This window comes from Pangasianodon hypophthalmus, chromosome 27 (assembly GCF_027358585.1).
Source record: "Pangasianodon hypophthalmus isolate fPanHyp1 chromosome 27, fPanHyp1.pri, whole genome shotgun sequence".
Classification (NCBI taxonomy): Eukaryota; Metazoa; Chordata; class Actinopteri; order Siluriformes; family Pangasiidae; genus Pangasianodon; species Pangasianodon hypophthalmus.
Window position 1 is genome coordinate 15,024,863 of NC_069736.1, and position 17,469 is coordinate 15,042,331.

General features: G+C 41.7%; 1 protein-coding gene across 4 annotated transcripts in view; it reads left to right on the forward strand.

The window, feature by feature from the left end:
- arhgef12b (Rho guanine nucleotide exchange factor (GEF) 12b) overlaps positions 1-17,469 on the forward strand; it is a 53,643-nt gene that overhangs the window by 33,748 nt on the left and 2,426 nt on the right. For 2 of the 4 annotated variants that reach the window (XM_053230273.1, XM_053230275.1), the window contains 35 exons: positions 169-267; positions 851-900; positions 1,202-1,259; positions 1,389-1,585; positions 2,448-2,525; positions 3,183-3,302; positions 3,435-3,560; positions 4,058-4,183; positions 4,270-4,368; positions 4,531-4,641; positions 4,925-5,023; positions 5,152-5,194; positions 5,822-5,927; positions 6,361-6,498; positions 8,374-8,406; positions 9,002-9,116; positions 9,208-9,319; positions 9,554-9,772; positions 9,883-10,024; positions 10,802-10,837; positions 10,926-11,083; positions 11,268-11,414; positions 11,505-11,590; positions 11,685-11,810; positions 12,493-12,607; positions 12,697-12,797; positions 12,884-12,961; positions 13,085-13,160; positions 13,471-13,638; positions 13,802-13,889; positions 14,470-14,526; positions 14,684-14,778; positions 15,740-16,021; positions 16,447-16,689; positions 16,920-17,137. In XM_053230273.1, the coding sequence (XP_053086248.1) occupies positions 169-267; positions 851-900; positions 1,202-1,259; positions 1,389-1,585; positions 2,448-2,525; positions 3,183-3,302; positions 3,435-3,560; positions 4,058-4,183; positions 4,270-4,368; positions 4,531-4,641; positions 4,925-5,023; positions 5,152-5,194; positions 5,822-5,927; positions 6,361-6,498; positions 8,374-8,406; positions 9,002-9,116; positions 9,208-9,319; positions 9,554-9,772; positions 9,883-10,024; positions 10,802-10,837; positions 10,926-11,083; positions 11,268-11,414; positions 11,505-11,590; positions 11,685-11,810; positions 12,493-12,607; positions 12,697-12,797; positions 12,884-12,961; positions 13,085-13,160; positions 13,471-13,638; positions 13,802-13,889; positions 14,470-14,526; positions 14,684-14,778; positions 15,740-16,021; positions 16,447-16,689; positions 16,920-17,137 (4,145 nt within the window). Of the gene's footprint in view, positions 1-168; positions 268-850; positions 901-1,201; positions 1,260-1,388; positions 1,586-2,447; positions 2,526-3,182; positions 3,303-3,434; positions 3,561-4,057; positions 4,184-4,269; positions 4,369-4,530; positions 4,642-4,924; positions 5,024-5,151; positions 5,195-5,821; positions 5,928-6,360; positions 6,499-8,373; positions 8,407-9,001; positions 9,117-9,207; positions 9,320-9,553; positions 9,773-9,882; positions 10,025-10,801; positions 10,838-10,925; positions 11,084-11,267; positions 11,415-11,504; positions 11,591-11,684; positions 11,811-12,492; positions 12,608-12,696; positions 12,798-12,883; positions 12,962-13,084; positions 13,161-13,470; positions 13,639-13,801; positions 13,890-14,469; positions 14,527-14,683; positions 14,779-15,739; positions 16,022-16,446; positions 16,690-16,916; positions 17,138-17,469 lie in introns of all 4 variants that reach the window. The other 2 variants (XM_053230272.1, XM_053230274.1) reach the window with 1 other exon arrangement.

The following is a 17,469-nucleotide window of genomic DNA, read 5'->3' on the forward strand; positions in this document are numbered from 1 at the left end:
GTGTGTGTCTGTGTGTGCGTGTGTGTTCATCGGGACTGTGTCCGTTTGGCTACAAGCTATTACACTCATCTGTGGCCATTCATAAGGGATACTTTTTAATATTTTTTTCTGTCTGCCTCTGTCTTCTTCTTCTCTCTCTCTCTCTCTCTCTCTCTCTCTCTCTCTCAGGGCTTGTTCAGCGGTGTGTGATTATCCAGAAAGATGAGAATGGCTTCGGGTTGACAGTGAGCGGAGATAACCCAGTATTTGTCCAGCTGGTTAAAGAAGGTGAGCTGCAGTGTTTCAGTAAGCACTGAGGAGAACCAGCAGCACATTTATTCCTCTGTTTATTCAGTTCTTCAATAAGGACTGCATGATAATGGCTAAAGTAATTGTCATAGTTAATTAGCTCAATACTGACATCATGAGGATTTATCAATAATTCAGCCAGTTTGGAAACAAGAGAGTTTTAATTAGATCAGCTTTAATCAACAGCAGACAGTCTTTCCTTTCATTATAAGCTCATATTCCCGTCACTGAATCTTACAGTACGGCTTGTCTTTTTCTTCACTGTCCATCGCCTTTCTTTCTGTCTGTCGCCTCTCAATCTGACTGACTCCTTTCTCTGTTCATTTCTCTCCTTTCTGTTCATCTCTGCTCTATTTGTCTGTCTCTCCTCTTTCTGTCTATCCCTTCTCTACATTTTTTATGTCTCTCTTCTGTCTCTCTCCCCTCCATTTGTTTCTCCTGTGCTGTCTCTTCTTTGTCTGTTTCTCCTCTGTGTGTCTCTCGCTTCTCTGTCTGTCTCACGTCTCTTATCTGCCGGTCCCTCCTCTATCTCTCTCTGTTTTTCTCTCTCTCGTGTTGTTAGATGGAGCTGCTATGCGAGCTGGTGTTCAGACGGGTGATAGAATTATTAAGGTAAGCCGTTTCTGTATATAATGTTTGATTAAATTAGTGAATTGAATTTATTCAGAGAGAAAACATGTTCGTTATTCATTTGCAGACAGATTTAAAACGTTCCTCAAGCTGTAGAAACCCATCAGATTGCCTTTGCGGTTATTTTTCCATTAAACGTGTACATCCCAGAGCACAGACTCGGCTCATTACACCTCCTTCTGGCATATTGTAGTAATACACAAACATGATGTATGCTGACTGACTGTGATGATGTAGGATCAGCGCTGCAGTATTAGTAAAATGATTCATAATTTTTGTGCAGGTCAACGGGACGTTAGTAACACATTCCAATCATGTAGAAGTCGTGAAGTTAATAAAATGTAAGTATGTCATTTATGCATTACCTAAGAACAGCATGTCCCCGAAAATATGAAGCTGTATTTATTATATGTATGGTCTTTCTTTCTCAATGTGTGTGTGTGTGTGTGTGTGCGCGTGCGTGTTTACAGCGGGTTCATACGTGGCTCTGACGGTGTTGGGGAGACCCCCGGGCCTGCCGCAGATCCCCTTATCAGAGGGAGAGGGAGATGGAGACCCTCTTTCCTCCCTCAGCTCCCCTCACTCCCCGGGCCCCACTGTAGCCGAGCGCTCATCCTCTTCCTCCACCTCTCCCTCCGACCGCATCACCTCCCCACTGCCTGCATGGGTAAGAACTCTCTCATTCGCTCACTCACTCACTCTCTCTCTCTCTCACACACACACACACACACACACACACACACACACACACACACACACACACACACACACACACACACACACTGTTGCTCCTCTATTATCTTGCTCTTTGTTTCTTAATCATGCTCTCTCTTAATTTTTCTCAGTAATGATAATATCACAGTAATTCTAAAGAACAGCATTCATGATGAAGCATGTTAATGAAATAATATACAATCGATAATGAAACTGTTCCACCAAATGATCCCAGGAGGCCTGCTCCAGAGCTCAAGATTCACGTTCAGTTCAATTCAGTTAAATTCAGGATGCTGTACTGACATTTTCAGAATGAATGTTACAAATTCCTATATTACGTCCAATATTATCATTATGCTTGAACAGTATAGTATAGACTTCTGCTGACCTTTTTAAAATGACTTTAAAATCATGGAGCAGCACTACTGAGAGTCATTACGCAGTCGGTTTACGTATGAAAAAACACCAGCTTCAGATGTTGGATTCTGTTCCTTGGACAAACCTTAATCAGAATCAGCGAGTGTGTGTGTGTGTGAGAGAGATTCTCTCTCTGTTCTCCATACTGTTAAATTATGACCTCATTTCCTCACACAAGTACCTTTTTCTGTCTCCAGCTCTCATTTCCTCTTTCACAGATTCACCACTCTTTTCTCATATTCATTTCTTTTATTATGTGCCATTTCAAGTAAGTAAATAAGTGTGATGCCTCTCATGTCTCCTGCTCGTGGTCATACTGTACATCCCATCACATGTGTAGTTGCTGTACACTGTACCTAAAGCCAGTTTGGTTTGTGTTCTTGTGTGTGGCGTTGCAGGAAGACAGCGGTGCAGTGTTTAATCAGAAAGTCGACATCCTGCAGAAGATGCTCATGAAGGAGCAGCAAGACCTGCAGGTCAGTGTCGCACCAGACCTGTCAAGGCGTGTCCTGTTTGCATTCAAAGGCTGTTGTTAATATGCGTAAATATCATTCATCATTCCAAAAGGCACATGTTTAATATTAGTAGTAAAATATTTGGGGGTGTGCTGTTATAGGAAAATAATCTGCGACAGGGTGGTGTGATGCAGCTCAGTTTTCTAATAACAGCACATCCAGATGTGTTTTATTCCTCTTATTTAACAGCAGTTTACCAATGATTACAATATTGTTAATTTAAAAAATGATACATCACACTTTTTAATCCAGTTTAATATTGTGGAATATCTGCGAAACAAGTTAATGTGCTGTGCTATAACATGAAATGTTTGGTTTTATATGCAAATTTTGATTGTATAGAGATTAAGAAAGACGACGAGACATGTTTCATAACGACGGGAAAGCACTAGTGTAATGCAGAAGCAAGCGGAGCTATTCTTGATATCTGACACATTTTCTGGATCGCTTGAGAGTGTGTCACTTTAAGGAACATAATACAGGCACATGGTGTGATTCTTGCACATTTTCACATCCTCTTCTGTGGGAACGGATAAAGGCGCTCGCACACTCGCGGATGCATCGACACAGCCCGATGGAGCTCATTACAGTGTCTGTTCCTCTGTATGTGAACTGTAGGCTATGAAAGAGGAATACAGCAGAAACCCTACAGCGAGACTACTGAAGGACATCCAGGAAGCCCAGAAGCACATTCCTCTGCTTCAGGGCCAACTCAGTAAAGCCACCACGGCTGGACAGGTAAGTCTCTGTCTTCATACACTTCACCATGCTTTAGTTTGCACCTTTCTCCATCACTCCATTACCCTACTCATTGGAATTCACCATTTTGTACCGTTTTTAATATAATACAACGTGTGTATGTGTGTGAAGGATGGTCTGCTTTCTCCGAGACCGGGAGAAGGAGATCCAGAGGAAGGAGGAGGGTTAGGAGACGTGGACGCCTCTCTATCCTGGCAGTATGACTTAGAATCACCCATGAACAGCAACTCGACACCGGTTAGCACCACCCAACACTGCTACCACAACACACTCATTTATTTTCTGTTCATGTGAACTAAGGATGTGTGCAGGTTGTGAAAAGTGTGGTATGATGTACCCTGATAATAATATTATGGAATTTAATAGCGTAAATCTGGTATTAAATCCACCTTTGATAAGTGTATAGACAGATATTTTTTACATTTTACACTGTAACTGGGTAAAAAAAATGTACATAACATTCCTAAATAAAAAAAAAAAAAAGGAAGTTTAGTATGTGACATAATGTAGTATGTAACGGACATGAGACATCAGAGCAAATAAACTGTCATGACATCATTTGACATTTTTATGACATGGCTATATCAGTCTAGTGACAAGTTCAGTAATCAATAGAAGTACATATACTTTCATAATGTGATGCTCTTGTACAGATGTGTTTATATTGAAATGACTTCACTACAAGTTTGTGCATGTTTAATATTGCCATGTCGTCCGCAATCACACACCCACAGGTCACGCCCAGTATGATCCCAGAAAGCCCGTACCAAAGAGACACACCATGCCACAGCCCAAAGTCAACGCCGCGCATCAGCCTCAACTCGTGCCCGTCTCCCGACGGCGAGGATGTGGTCGACCTGGTGAGCACACACTTAATTTCTCCTCAAGTTCCCATTTTTCTAAGAGTCTCCTAACCTCGCTAAAGAGTGGCTTATCATTTCGTCAGGACTCGAACTATCAGTGCAGCGTGGGAAGCCCGTCGTCCCGTCTGCCGCCTCCCATCATCGGAGCTGAGGACGATGACTTTGACACCGAACAGGAGCAGGTGAGAACTCTGTTGTCTCTATTTCTTTCTGTGTTCTCAGGTAGAAGTTTTGATGAAGTGACTCAAAGTGGCTTTCCATTTTTTTTGTAGACAACAGAAACAGAAAGTCACTCAGTCATTTACTGTTTTTTTTTTTTTATTTTGTCTGTTAATCTGTCTCAGATGAACGGCCAGTGTAGCTGTTTTCAGACCATAGAGCTGTTGAAGTCTCGGCCTGCTCACCTCGCAGCCTTCCTGCATCACGTGGTCTCTCAGTTTGACCCTGCACCTCTGGTATGAACCAAAAACTTCAACATTCTCTTCATACCTTCCTTAAATCGGACATTCCAAACTGCTTTAACAACCAACAACATTTTTTTAAAAAATCTGTGTGGTGTGATCAGCATCAAACTGGGCACATGTGTGGGACATTTTTAAATGAAAAAGAACTTAGAATAAAAGAACGTGTAGGTTTATGATATGCAGAACTTTTAGGTTATGCTTGGATTTCAAAGTGTGTGGAAAGGTATTTGTAAATGAAGCTCTCTTATGTGCCACTCGTTTTTTCCTGCTCTAGCTGTGCTACCTCTACGCCGAGCTCTACAAGCAGAGCAACCCCAAAGAGACACGGCGGATATTCGGGGAGCTCCACTCCACGTTCATGGACCGAACAGCGGTGAGCCCTTACAAACACATGCTCACACACAATCATTCACTTTAGCACACACACCTAGACACTTTAACACACAAATATAGGTCTAAGTGCACATCATGGTTCATATTATCTTTTCATTTTTACTCCAGCAACTGAAAGTAGTGGTGCCAGACTCGATCTCGGCTGACATGGGTAAGCACACATTGTTATTTTTGCCTCACATCTATGATCTGTAATTGTTATTGTTTAAATGACGTCAATCAGCTTGCACGCTCTGGCATTGTGGTTGAATGCCAGTGAGTCATTTTTTATTATATCACAGGGCTTGCTGGGAATTCTCAGTTCTGATTGGTCAGAAGTTGTTTATAGATTACTTCACTATAACAGCAGCTGTGACAGTAGTTCCAGCTGTAAGACAAATCACAGGTTTCATGATAACTGTTGATCTTCACTAAATAAAAACTGTACCTGTTGGCTGATTGCTGTGGTGTAAGAGGAATAACCCTTCACAACATGCTGTTATAGCAAAATAAACAGGGTGGTAACAGTAATTCCACTGTATCACACCACCCACACACCACCAAGACTTTTACTTCTTACATATTACATGTTGGTGATGAGTATATGAATGTAAAACTAATTATTTTGTGGTGGAATAAGTTTAGGCTTATATTTAATTTGTATTCTGTACAGAAATTCTTAAAATTCTTAAAATAAAATATCACAAAGGTGTGTGTGTGTCTGTGTGTGTCTGTGTGTGTCTGTGTGTGTCTGTGTGTGTCTGTGTGTGTCTGTGTGTGTCTGTGTGTGTGTGTGTAGATCGATGGAAGCCTGACTTAATTCCAGAGGATGTTCAAAGACAGCATGTGCAGCAGCTACAGGACACACTCCTACCTGACATCCAGAAACACCTGGAAGACTTCAGGTAACAGCCACACATACACACACACCATTTTCCAACTTGACATTGCAGCTTGGCTCAGTAAATTACACCTGGTTTCGCATTTTGTTGCACTTTGCTATAATGTCTTTTTCGGCTCAGCCACAGAAAATGTGCAGCGTTTTGCTGAGCTTTAACATCATTTTATAAAGTTTGAATTCTTTCTGAAACTTACCTGTATTTTTCTCTTGTCTGAAAGATTAAAGTATTGGCACACTTGACTGTTTGGTTGCAGCTGCTGACATTAATGTACAATGTTGCTATTCAAAGCCCACTATCAGTAATCAGGTCTAGAGAAACTCCTCCTATTTTCATGGATAGAGAACAGATAACCTTTACACAGATATTGGAAAAGTGCTGAAAAATGTCAGCGTGTTAGGGAATGTGTTCATGTGTGTTTGTGTTTTTCCTTCCTCAGACAGAAGCGCAGTATGGGCCTGACTCTGGCCGAAGCTGAGCTTAGCCGACTCGATACTGAGCGCGTGCGAGACCGTGTGGCCCTGGAGAGAGAGCGCTCATGCTCAGAGCATATCATCTCCAAGATCAATGAAGTCCTGTAAGTAACAAGTGGCATCTTTATTTTTAGTGATTTGGATTGAGCTATGCCTTTGATTTAAAATCCCCTTTTAGAGGTTAAACCAAACATAGGCCTATTTGCAGTAATGTTATTTAGCTAACCTTGTCTAGCATAAAACTAGCATAACATTTTACCATTTTGCTTCAGTAGATTTTGTACTGAAGAGCTTGAAATTGTATGAGTTTAATCCAAACTTTAGAAGAGGCACTTCGGATGGAGCTGAGCACAGTTCGGAAAAGTCCCACTTTCAGAAATTTAAGTTGTCAAACTGCACGTCCATCTCCACAATGATTGGCCGGTAGTGACGTGTAAGCTCTGCCTGTGTCCGACACCCTCGCTTCCTCACATGCGTTTGTCTCAGCGCAGTCTTGCCATAGTGAGGTGGAAACGTTTCTTTTAGACCAAGCACCTCTCACATATCGCACTATAATCTTCCTACTATTCTAAAAGGCTATGAATGCACAAGGCTTTCCACATTTCATCTCCGATGGCTCTCAGAAGCAGTTTTAGTCATATAGATGTGGCAGTCTGTGAAACCCATTAGATATCGGTGTGGTCGAATTCTGTCCAGCAGCCAACAAAAAAATCAATTTTGAGTCAGTTTCTTTTTTTCTACCAAGAACATGCTCCATTATGATGAAACCATAAATATATTTCATCATAATATAGCATGGACATGTTTTTATTTACTTTTTAATCTTGTTTAGGCTTACTGCAAAGATCATGTTGTGTAAGGAGCTAGTTTAGCAACAGTAGGTCTGCATAAAGATGTCTTAAACCTCGCTGATTTCCTCACACAGTTGTTGGATAGCTATGTGCCGTAGTGAATGGACATGAACCTACTTAATTCAGTTTGTAAGCAGATGCCTGCTCAAAATGTTCTCTGATGCTCCTATGATACATTTGGACTGAGATTTAAATGCAGTTTTCTCCTTTTTCACTTTTGGAGGGCTTTTGATTGAAATACATGGAAATGAGAAACATAGTTTTCAGAACAACATATATTGGAAAAATTTTTTAAATTTCCCCATGTGAAGTGTTTTCCCAGGGTTTTCTTTTGAAGAAGAAGATTTATTTTGTGTTTTCAGTGCAGTAAATCTTGGCACGCTCACTAATATAAAAACTGCAGATGGTGCATTCGGAGATAAACCTTCCAGCAATATCTCTCTCCACTAGTCTCAATTCTTTTGTTTTTGTTATTTTTCTTTTTTTATTACAGTTAATGATAAATGCACACACTCTTTCAGCACACATACCGCCTCGGGGCCTATCTGAGGTCACGGTGCTCTTGCGTGCCGAGTGTGCAGGGAGCAAAACGTGTTGAACAGGAAAGCTTAAAGCGTGGATTAAGACAGTATGCTAGTCTTTCACATTTGTCCTTTCAGGGCCCTGATAACATCAAAATACAGAAGCTTCCTACTGCAGTTTGCTTGTGCTATGTAAGATGATGAGGGCTTGGATGAGACTCTGCGCCTCGCTCTTGGCTTAGAAAGTAGTCCGACAACAACTCCTCCTGAATTTAATTTTCATTGTTCTTTTGAACCGCTTTCCTAGAAGTCGTTTGCACTGGCATAAAGCATGTTTATAGTCTGTTACAAAATACCAGGACTGTATTTAGCAAAACGTGAGTCGAGTCATACTTGCCAGCTCCAGTCAGGTCCTTGAATCAATCAAAATGCCATGACCCTTTAGAGAAATAAAGGAAGTATGAATGTAACAGTTACAGACTGCATCATGGATAAAGCAGACATTCCAGAAACCCTTTGATATATGTGATGCTGAGACCATCCTTATTTTAGTTCTAAAGCAAGAAGTAAAACTTGGCATGCTTGTGTGTTTTTGCGCTTTCTACAGGTTGACGCCATCAGCCACAGAGGAGGAGAAGTGGTAAGGGGAAATTTCTTGCTGCTTTTCACTTGACATCAGCTCCATGTTCTACAAAACTACACACTCCACACTCACACTGCATAATGTTGTAGTGTTTTTTTACATTTTTATGCCAGTGTAATATTTAAAAAAGTGCATATTGATTATGAAGAATTTTAAACAGTGCATGGACTAGTGTACTGCGTTATGTGTAGTATGATCCGTCTCGCCCATATGGTGAGCATGCTGGAGGTGTGTGTGTGTGTGTGTGTGTAGGCAGGCAGATGGTAGAGAAGAGAGGAGGCTCATGTTGCTCACAGCAGAAGGTTGTGGGGAATATTTGTGCTGTTACCCAGTGTGTGGCCGGGCGTTGCGTAATCAGCACAGCCTCCTTTGCCCCACATGACTACATGAGAGCAGCTTTTTTTATTGTATGACTTCCCCGGCAACCGTTGCCATCAGTTTAGTTTTAACATTCGACATTAGCTACCCCTGCTGGACAGAAATGTAATGATGCAGGAAAATGACATTTAACTTGCACACATTACAGATTTTTCATAAAATCTCCTACAGCTCCGATGATACACTTATCATTAACAAGTTTTGTTTATTTCAGTACTGCCATGCAGTTTGTCATCCAGGCCTATATGAAGCACCTTGGGGTGAAGGTGAAGGAATCTCGGGGGTTTGAGCCCAAACCCAAGCTAATAAACCTTCTCCCTAAGATCAAGGTAAGACCCCCTAAACATTTGTTCTTCCTCGTGCACACACTTCTGCCATAAACAGCTTTTTTTTCTAAGTTACTCTTTTTGCCTTGAGCAGAAGACTATAAAACCAGAAAAGGATGGAGGCGTGGAGGAAAAGCTGAAAAAGTCCCGCTTCCAGATAATGCGCAGCCATAACAAGAGGCCCAGCCGAACCGACATCTCCTCAAGTAAGCCGAGTCAAAATTCTGATTTTCAAATTACAGAAAGAGTATGTACGGTATGGTTTTTATATTGAATAATAATTGCATGCCTTGGCTGTTACACAACAAAAACTTTATTAGCTGATAGAAAAGGTACAGAAAAACCTGATGCTTTTATGTGGAAAGGACTGATAGACTGGTTGAAGTAGCACTTGAGAAGTTAATATCATACTTACTTTCTCTGTCTGTCTGTATGCACAGTTACCAAGGCTCTAGAGCAGAATAAGCAGCGGACACAAAAGCAGCTGTCGCAGACCTCTCTAGGGACGACCGATCAGGCTGAAACACCTTCAGCAGGCCGAACACGGAGCAGTCAGTCCAGTGATGGGCCAGACGGCAGCACAGGCTCCATCAACTCCCCTCTTTTCAGCCCTTCCCCTGCACAGAGCTCTGACAGCACAGCCAGAGATTTAGAGCCAGGTGAGATGTTTAATCGCTCTCATTGGTTTTTTTCTCTTACATTCCAACCTTCAGTTATTCCTTCGGCCTTATCTCTCATGTTCTGTTTTTTTCCCCACACAATTCATCAGGCACTGCTCCCTTGACAGCGTTACCCAGACTTGGAGAGGTCGGTCCTCTGGGTGAAGGACAGGACTCCTCTTCCTCAGGCACGCACTTTGACTTCACCTATCCTCTGGACCATCTCCAAGAGGAGGAGCCTGAAACGGACAGGTGGGCTGTACAATCCACATCCATGAGACTTTAAGTAAAGTACATAGAACAGGACAAAAGTAAAGGACAAAATGAAGTTTCAGTAGCTCTACTTTCTGCATGAGGAGAATGAGGACTTGGGAGGCAGGCAGCTTTCTGTTTATTTTTGGCTTTCAACATGGCAGCCATCTTAAAGGAAATACTTCAAAATCCACACATAGCAGGACGCTGTTGCTCAGTATCCCCGGCTCTCTCTGCTCGGCACCTAGCACCTCACTGCAAGACACACGGTATATAGAGACTACAGTCACACACAGGTGTAGTCTCATTCATGAAATTAACCACTCTTTCTCCAAGACTCCGTCCTCCATTCACATATGTTGCTCGACTACGCTCTTACTTTTAGTGTTTGCAAGGTAGTTTTTATTAACTTGTGGATAGCAGGAGTAATGGTTGTAATAGATTACTACTGTTATTTATTTAGTGCTGGAACATATACAGTCCCATTCTTGCTGTAAACATTTTTCAGGTTGACTGCAGTTGAAAATACAGTGCTGTAGACTGCAGCCAGTCATGTCAGTCCGAGCAGTTAGAGAATCCTTCCTCTGCCAAGATGGACATCTTCACAGCTATTTCTGTTCGCTCAGTCTCCACACAGCAGAGTGTCTAAATGAGGACTTTGTTCTTAAACACTGACTGGAACAGTAGGACATGTTGAGAGAGCTGAAGAGGATGTACATGGAGAGGATTTGAATGTCATTGTGGTGATCTCATTCTGCATGTCTTTTATGTACGCAGGAATCCTGACGGAGGGACGCCGCGGCCACTCAGAAGGTGGGTATCATTAGCTGCTTATTATTATCATTAGTAGTAGTATTAGCAGTTAGCAAAAAATTATATTATTGGGTGTGTTTCATTGCAGGATGGAGCCGTTGAGCTCAGGAGAGGTGCAGAGTGAGGATGATCAGGCGTTTGAGGTGGAGCCGGAGCAAGACCCTCCTCACTGGCAGACGCTGGTGAGCACAGACGTCCTCGCACTGCTGCCACCGCATGAGATCAAGAGACAGGAAGTGATCAATGGTGAGGAATTACATGAGATCCTGGATTTCTTTTTCTTTACAGACATGTTCAGCTTGAATACATTATTTATTGTCCATAGTCATCGGGGGGCTACTAGGTACAAATTCACTTAGTCACTCACAGGTTGCATCCTCTTGTATATGTTTCCTCTCTCTGACTTTGTCACTCATGCCTGGCTGTGCAGAGTTGTTCTACACGGAGCGTGCTCACCTGCGCATGCTGAAGGTGCTGGATAACGTGTTCTACCAGAGGATGACCCGAGAGGCCATTCTGCCCCCTGCAGACATCAAAAACATCTTCACCAACCTGGAGGAGATCGTCCAGCTACACGGTAAGAAATCAGAGCTTAGCCTTATGCTAGTATAGCTAGGTATAATGATGACATCATGTTTGGTCATTTTTTTTCTGTCCTCTTTTTCAGTGTCTATAACAGAGCAAATGACGGCCATTCGGAAGAAGAACGAGACGGCGGTCGTAGACCTCATAGGAGACGATTTGCTGTCCTGGGTGAGGAAAAATGCACATTCCTCTTCTACCTAAACCAACAAAGTTTACTTAAAATGTAGCTATAGCTGAACTCGGTTGTGTTTCCTGCTTGCAGTTCAGTGGAACAGAAGAGGAGAAGATCAAGCGGGCAGTGGGAACCTTCTGCAGTAACCAGCCCTTCGCTCTGGAGCTTATAAAGAGCAGGCAGAAGAAGGATCAGCGATTTGCTGCCTTTGTGCAGGTCAGACACAGACTCAGGCCTTGAACTGAATGTTAAAGAAATTCTGTAGAATTTAACCATAATGCCATTGCGATCGAGCCCAAAATGTTTTGTGTGTGTTCTCCTTAGTTAGCACTTAATAAGTACCCCTGAACTCAAAGACAGAAAAAAGCTTGGAAATCTTATTCTAATTATATGTAGTTTGGTATATGGATCAAATTTGTAAGATTTTTTTCCATTTGAAACAAATTCTGTCTGCATCTTTATATGCAACTAATTTGGTTTGTGAGTTCAACAGTCAAGGTGCAACAGTTTTGGACCTATGCAAACTATTAAAGGTTGAGCTGGTAAAAGGACACAGAGCTCTTCAGACTCAGAATCAGTCTGAGATTGATTCATTTCTCTGCCTTAACAGTGAAGTACACCTTAGGTAGCATGGCGTAACCATGGTAATAGGCAAAAAGGGTGCAGCTGGACTGTCAGAAGAATTTAGTAGCATTTCTAATTTGCATATGTTCTTAGATTGTGGGTAATTTCCATGTCGTTTTAGTAAAATACGTTGTTTGCTTAAAGAAGATGTCAAAGAAATCCAATTCTTTTTTTTTTTTAAAGAGCTCTATATTGATCCATCACTGAGTTTAAAAGTCCTGAGTTTAGATCTTGCAGTTTAAAATTGATGTGTGTGTGTGTGTCTGTCTCACAGGAGGCGGAGAGTAATCGTCAGTGTCGAAGGCTCCAGCTGAAGGACATCATTCCTGTGGAGATGCAGAGACTCACCAAATACCCACTTCTGCTCGAAAACATTGCAAAATACACTGGTAGCAAACCCTTTTCTTTTTTCCTTTATCCATGACCTTTACTCGCTCGCCACACTTCCTAAATAATATTTGTGTCTATTACCTATCAGACGACACTGAGGAGAAAAGCAAAGTGAAACGAGCCTGCGAATGCTGCCGTCAGATCCTCAACCACGTCAACCAGGAAGTAAAAGAGGCTGAAAACAAACAGGTGAGAAGACTACAGCAAAAGATTCACACTTTATATATAAAAAGCTGAACTACTACTTGACTATTTTGTTGTTCTTCGTATTTTAGAGGTTAGAGGACTACCAAAGAAGACTGGATCTCTCGTCACTGAAGCAGAGCGAGTACCCCATGATTGCTGAGTTTAAGGTAAGATCACATGCTTCACTACTTTACATGCTGTCCTTACTTTTACATTGTCACTGTAAGTTATTTAATACTGTCTCATCTGAGATTTTATTAGAAAAGTAACTTTTTTTTTCCCTTCTGTAGAACCTCAACTTGACCAAACGGAAAATGGTGCATGAGGGACCATTGTCTTGGAAAGTGAATAAAGACAAGACTATTGGTAAGAGAAACCATTAAAGGTGCAATTTGAAAAATCTCAAAGTGTTTATAGAACCGTAGTAATCATATCATTTCAAAGATACTTTGGAAAAATTCAGATTTGCAATAGCACCATGCAGTGGATGTGGCTAATGTGCAGTTTTGTGTTTACATTTTTCTGGCCCAGAAATTGGGGTAGGGCTGGTTAGATGAAGACAAAAGTTTATCTAAAAATGACAAGCTGCCCTTTTAACATACAAGTAATGTCTGTTAACATTCCGAAACCATGAGCTGCTTTGTCCTAACGTGTGTGTGTGTGTTGTGTTGTTCAGAGCTCTACACACTCCTGCTAGAGGACATCTTGGTGCTGCTGCAGAAGCAGGATGAGAAGCTGATCCTGAAGTGCCACAGTAAGAATCTGGCAGGCACGGCCGAGACCAAACATATCTTCAGTCCAATCATCAAGCTCAGCACCGTGCTGGTGCGTTCTGTAGCAACAGGTGCGTCAGGCCAGGAAGTAGAAATGAAAGTATGAATGAATGAACAATCCAAAATGAACGTTCGGATTGTTCATGATCATAATTTCACTGATGGATTTTTTTTTAAGGAACGCTGAAGCTTACAGAGTCAGTACTAACTCAGTGTTCAATGTGCTGTTCACAGACAACAAGTCGTTCTTTGTGGTGTCCATGTCCGATTATGGCGCTCAGATTTATGAGCTGATGGCACAGACCGTGTCTGAGCAGAAAACGTAAGTACAGTCCTTGTATGATGACCTGCAATAAGCTGGTATTTAGGAACTGGGAATAAAATTCAAAGCCAGATTGCTGATACATGTTCAGCCCCCCACCAGAAATGTAACACTGTTCATTAGGGGAAGTTTGCAGATTCCCTAAACCTGCAATAAGAACCATCCTGTGATTACACCAGTTTAGGAGCTGGAACCATTATGGAATTGGTTTTCCTACAGCATTCCTAGCAAATCCTAGTCTCAACCTAAGATGCTTCATTCTCAGATCATTTCATATCTTTTGTACACTTTTCTATCCACGAGATTCAGGATCATCAGTGTGTCTGTTTCCAATTGAAAAACAAGTTTTGAACACAACACCATAATGAGTTTTATGTGGAAAGATAAAGTCACTGGACTAAAAGTTCAGTGTCCTACATTTTATTTGAGTTTTGTTTGAAGCAGTTAGTAGTGAGTAAATAATAAAGTCCTTTGTGTTTGCAGACATGGGTAACATGTCAAAGTAACATGATCTTAAATTCTAAAACTCACATAGCTCTTTAACTTATTGTTGTTCTTTATTACTCTTTCTGTTGTCCAGGTGGCACGATCTCATCGGGCAAAGAGCAGATTGTATGAAGAGCCTGCCTCAGAATGAGTGAGTTCAGTTACTGTGACCATTCTGTTTATGTGGAAAACAAGTAACACAGTTATGATCATGGGTTGCACTTGTGGCAGCCTTCTTTATTTTGGTTACCATCATAAATCATAAACTTTAAATCAGTTTGCTAATTCCATGTCTGACTCCTTTGCAGTGGGGAGCGGGAAGCTGATGATGAGATGAACTCTGGAATGCCAAAAATGAACAAAGATCCGGATCGCATCTCTACTGGGAGCATCCAGTCTCCAGGTATTTGATTCACGGGTCTGTAATTAAGAATGGCAGGGACCGATCCTTACCCCGTTCTCAGTTGTGATTTGATGAATCTTGAGTAGGGCTGTACAATATACCATTTAATTGTTATTATAGTACAGCTTACAATATGCAAATGAGTGCTCTAAGAATTATTTTATATTTAGGGGGCCAAGTGCTTTGAACACTCTTCTTCTTATCTAAATCTAGTCATGCAGACAAAATATAGGTAGTACCAGTGTGAAACTTGGTCAATAGGTGGTATTCACTTCTTCTACTTGGAAGAGAAATCAGCCTGATGGTGGTGTTATAGTGCAGCATTTTACATTTTGGTCTATATCTTGAGAACCGTTAATCCTTGAGACAAAATTCTTCATTTTCATCTGATTTCTTGGTGTTTTGGACCAATTTGGACCATTTAGCACCACCCACTCGAATTTAAGATAATTTGAGTAATATTCAAAGCCTGCTTTTGCAAACTAATCCTAGGTTTCTTTGCCATATCTACATAAAATTAGTGTCAATAAAAAATTTGTGCCTCAGTATAGCCGCAAACGAGGCCAGTCAACTTTCAGAAACATTTTAAGAAATGGTCTTAATGTTCTGTGTAACTAGCCAGATCTGCCTATTAGGTGCACTATTTGTGAGGTGTACTTAGACTCCACAGATTGCTGCTTGTAGCTATTTAGTGTGATTTTTGATCAATGTTTTGCATTCCATTGTTTCAGTTTCAGTTATACTGTCACACTGGCATGATCCATAAAAACAACAGGGAATTATAGTCAGGTTAATGCAGGATGATGTTTAACTGTGACAAATCTCAGGCTGATGAGTTTTTTTATGAATGTTAGGATGAATTCATATTCATTTTCATAAAGCTAACTGACCCCTAGCAAGTGCTCCTATGTTATCTTTGGGTGAAGTAGCTGTTCTGTAAGGGTTTTTTTTTCCCCTTTAGAAAAAGATGCTACTTCCTGCTCAGAGATCATGCAGATTCCTACAGCAGGAAGCAACCCGTTTGACACCAAGTCAGAGGATGAGGGAGAGGCAGAAGGAGAGGGTGAGCACTCACTGCAGGTTCAGGATGAAGAGGAGGATGAGGAGACCTTCCTAGACCCCGAGCTTGCAGAGAGACTTCCGTTCTTGAAGCAGCGCTCGAGGCACGCCATCGCTGTAGAGGAGAAGGACTTGGATACCTTTGACCTGCCTCCACTGATGGCAGACGAGGCGCTTCGAACCTGTGAGTGTTTATTCTCAACAGCTCGGGGAAGGCTTAGTTTAGTTTGTTTCTCAATACAAATCACTGACTCAGCATCAGTCATTCACATTGTAACAAGCAAAAATGAAGAGGAATAGAGTAAAGCCTGGTTTATAGTACTGCGTCGATGCACATAAACATATTTGAACACACATAAATCCTTTTTCACCCTGTCCAGTACTTTAGTTGTACTATTCATTGTGCATTGTATTTATCCAATCAAGAGTGTCACTACTTCTAGCTCCACCCACAAGTCCCTGTTGGGTAGTCTTTGTTGCCTGGCAAAAACAGCATAGGTCCTTAGTCATGTTAGGGGTCACAAAATGTTGATTAGTTACTGTTTTGTGCAGCTGTTTTAAAACTCCACTAATGACCTTTAATTGTCTTTCTGTCTGTCTCTCCCTCAGTGGCTGCTCTGAGGCAGCTCCTGATCAATCACATGGATGGTCAAGAGGATGTGGACAGGGACAGAGAGAGGGGGGAGGCTGAGCTGAGGGCAGGGTCTCTGCAGGGCTCAGAGGAAAACACTGCCCCTGGTGGCTCAGTGGAGAACGGCGCTGAGAGGACAGAGACCGCACACACCAGGACTGAGAATCGTCACGAGCTGCCCTCAGGAGACACAGGTTTCTTTGAAGGCTCAGAGGACTTTGGTGAGATGATCACATAGTGGGGCTTATATTCTTACCTTGCTAATAAAAATAAAGTTCTTGGTTTGTTTATTGTGCTTTTTTATTTGCATGTCAGAACTTTTTTTTTTTTTTTCCATGACTGCTATGTCTGGAAATAATGTTATTTTGATGAAGTTAAAGCCTAGTATAGCGTTTTAGTATTTTGTTTGTTTGTTTCTTAACATGCTGTCTTTTTTTCCCTCTGGCAGTAGGCAGTTACATGGTGCTGGAGGGTTACGGTGGTTCAGGTGAGAGCAGCACTGATGACGATGGGCAGGCCTGCAGCACCGAGCCTGCAGCAGCAGGTGACTCGGTCATCGACCTGAAGAAGCTCTTGTCCTCTGCATCCTCTCAGAGCAGAGGACCCAACTTCAGCAGACAGGTCATGACACACTTGCGCCTGCTTCAGGGCAACCTGCAGCAGCTGAAGGTAATCCTAACCTGATGCACACCTGACATTACTGTTCAATAGAGCTCTGGATTCAACAAACCTGGATGGAAATCGCGTGACATAAATACCTAAATCTGCTTTTATTCCATGTTAAGCATGAACGTGAATGTGTGTATGATGATGATTTGCAGTAGGTCTTACTGTGCCTTGGATGAAAAAATATCAATATAAATAAAAAAGGCTTTAAATGAGCATTTCATTTAAAAGGAATAGTTTGGTGTAGGAATTGAATTTACATTACAGCTCTCAACTATAGTCCATCAGCCAACTCATGTTTGCTGTTGAACACGTCTCTTTGGTTCTGCACTAGA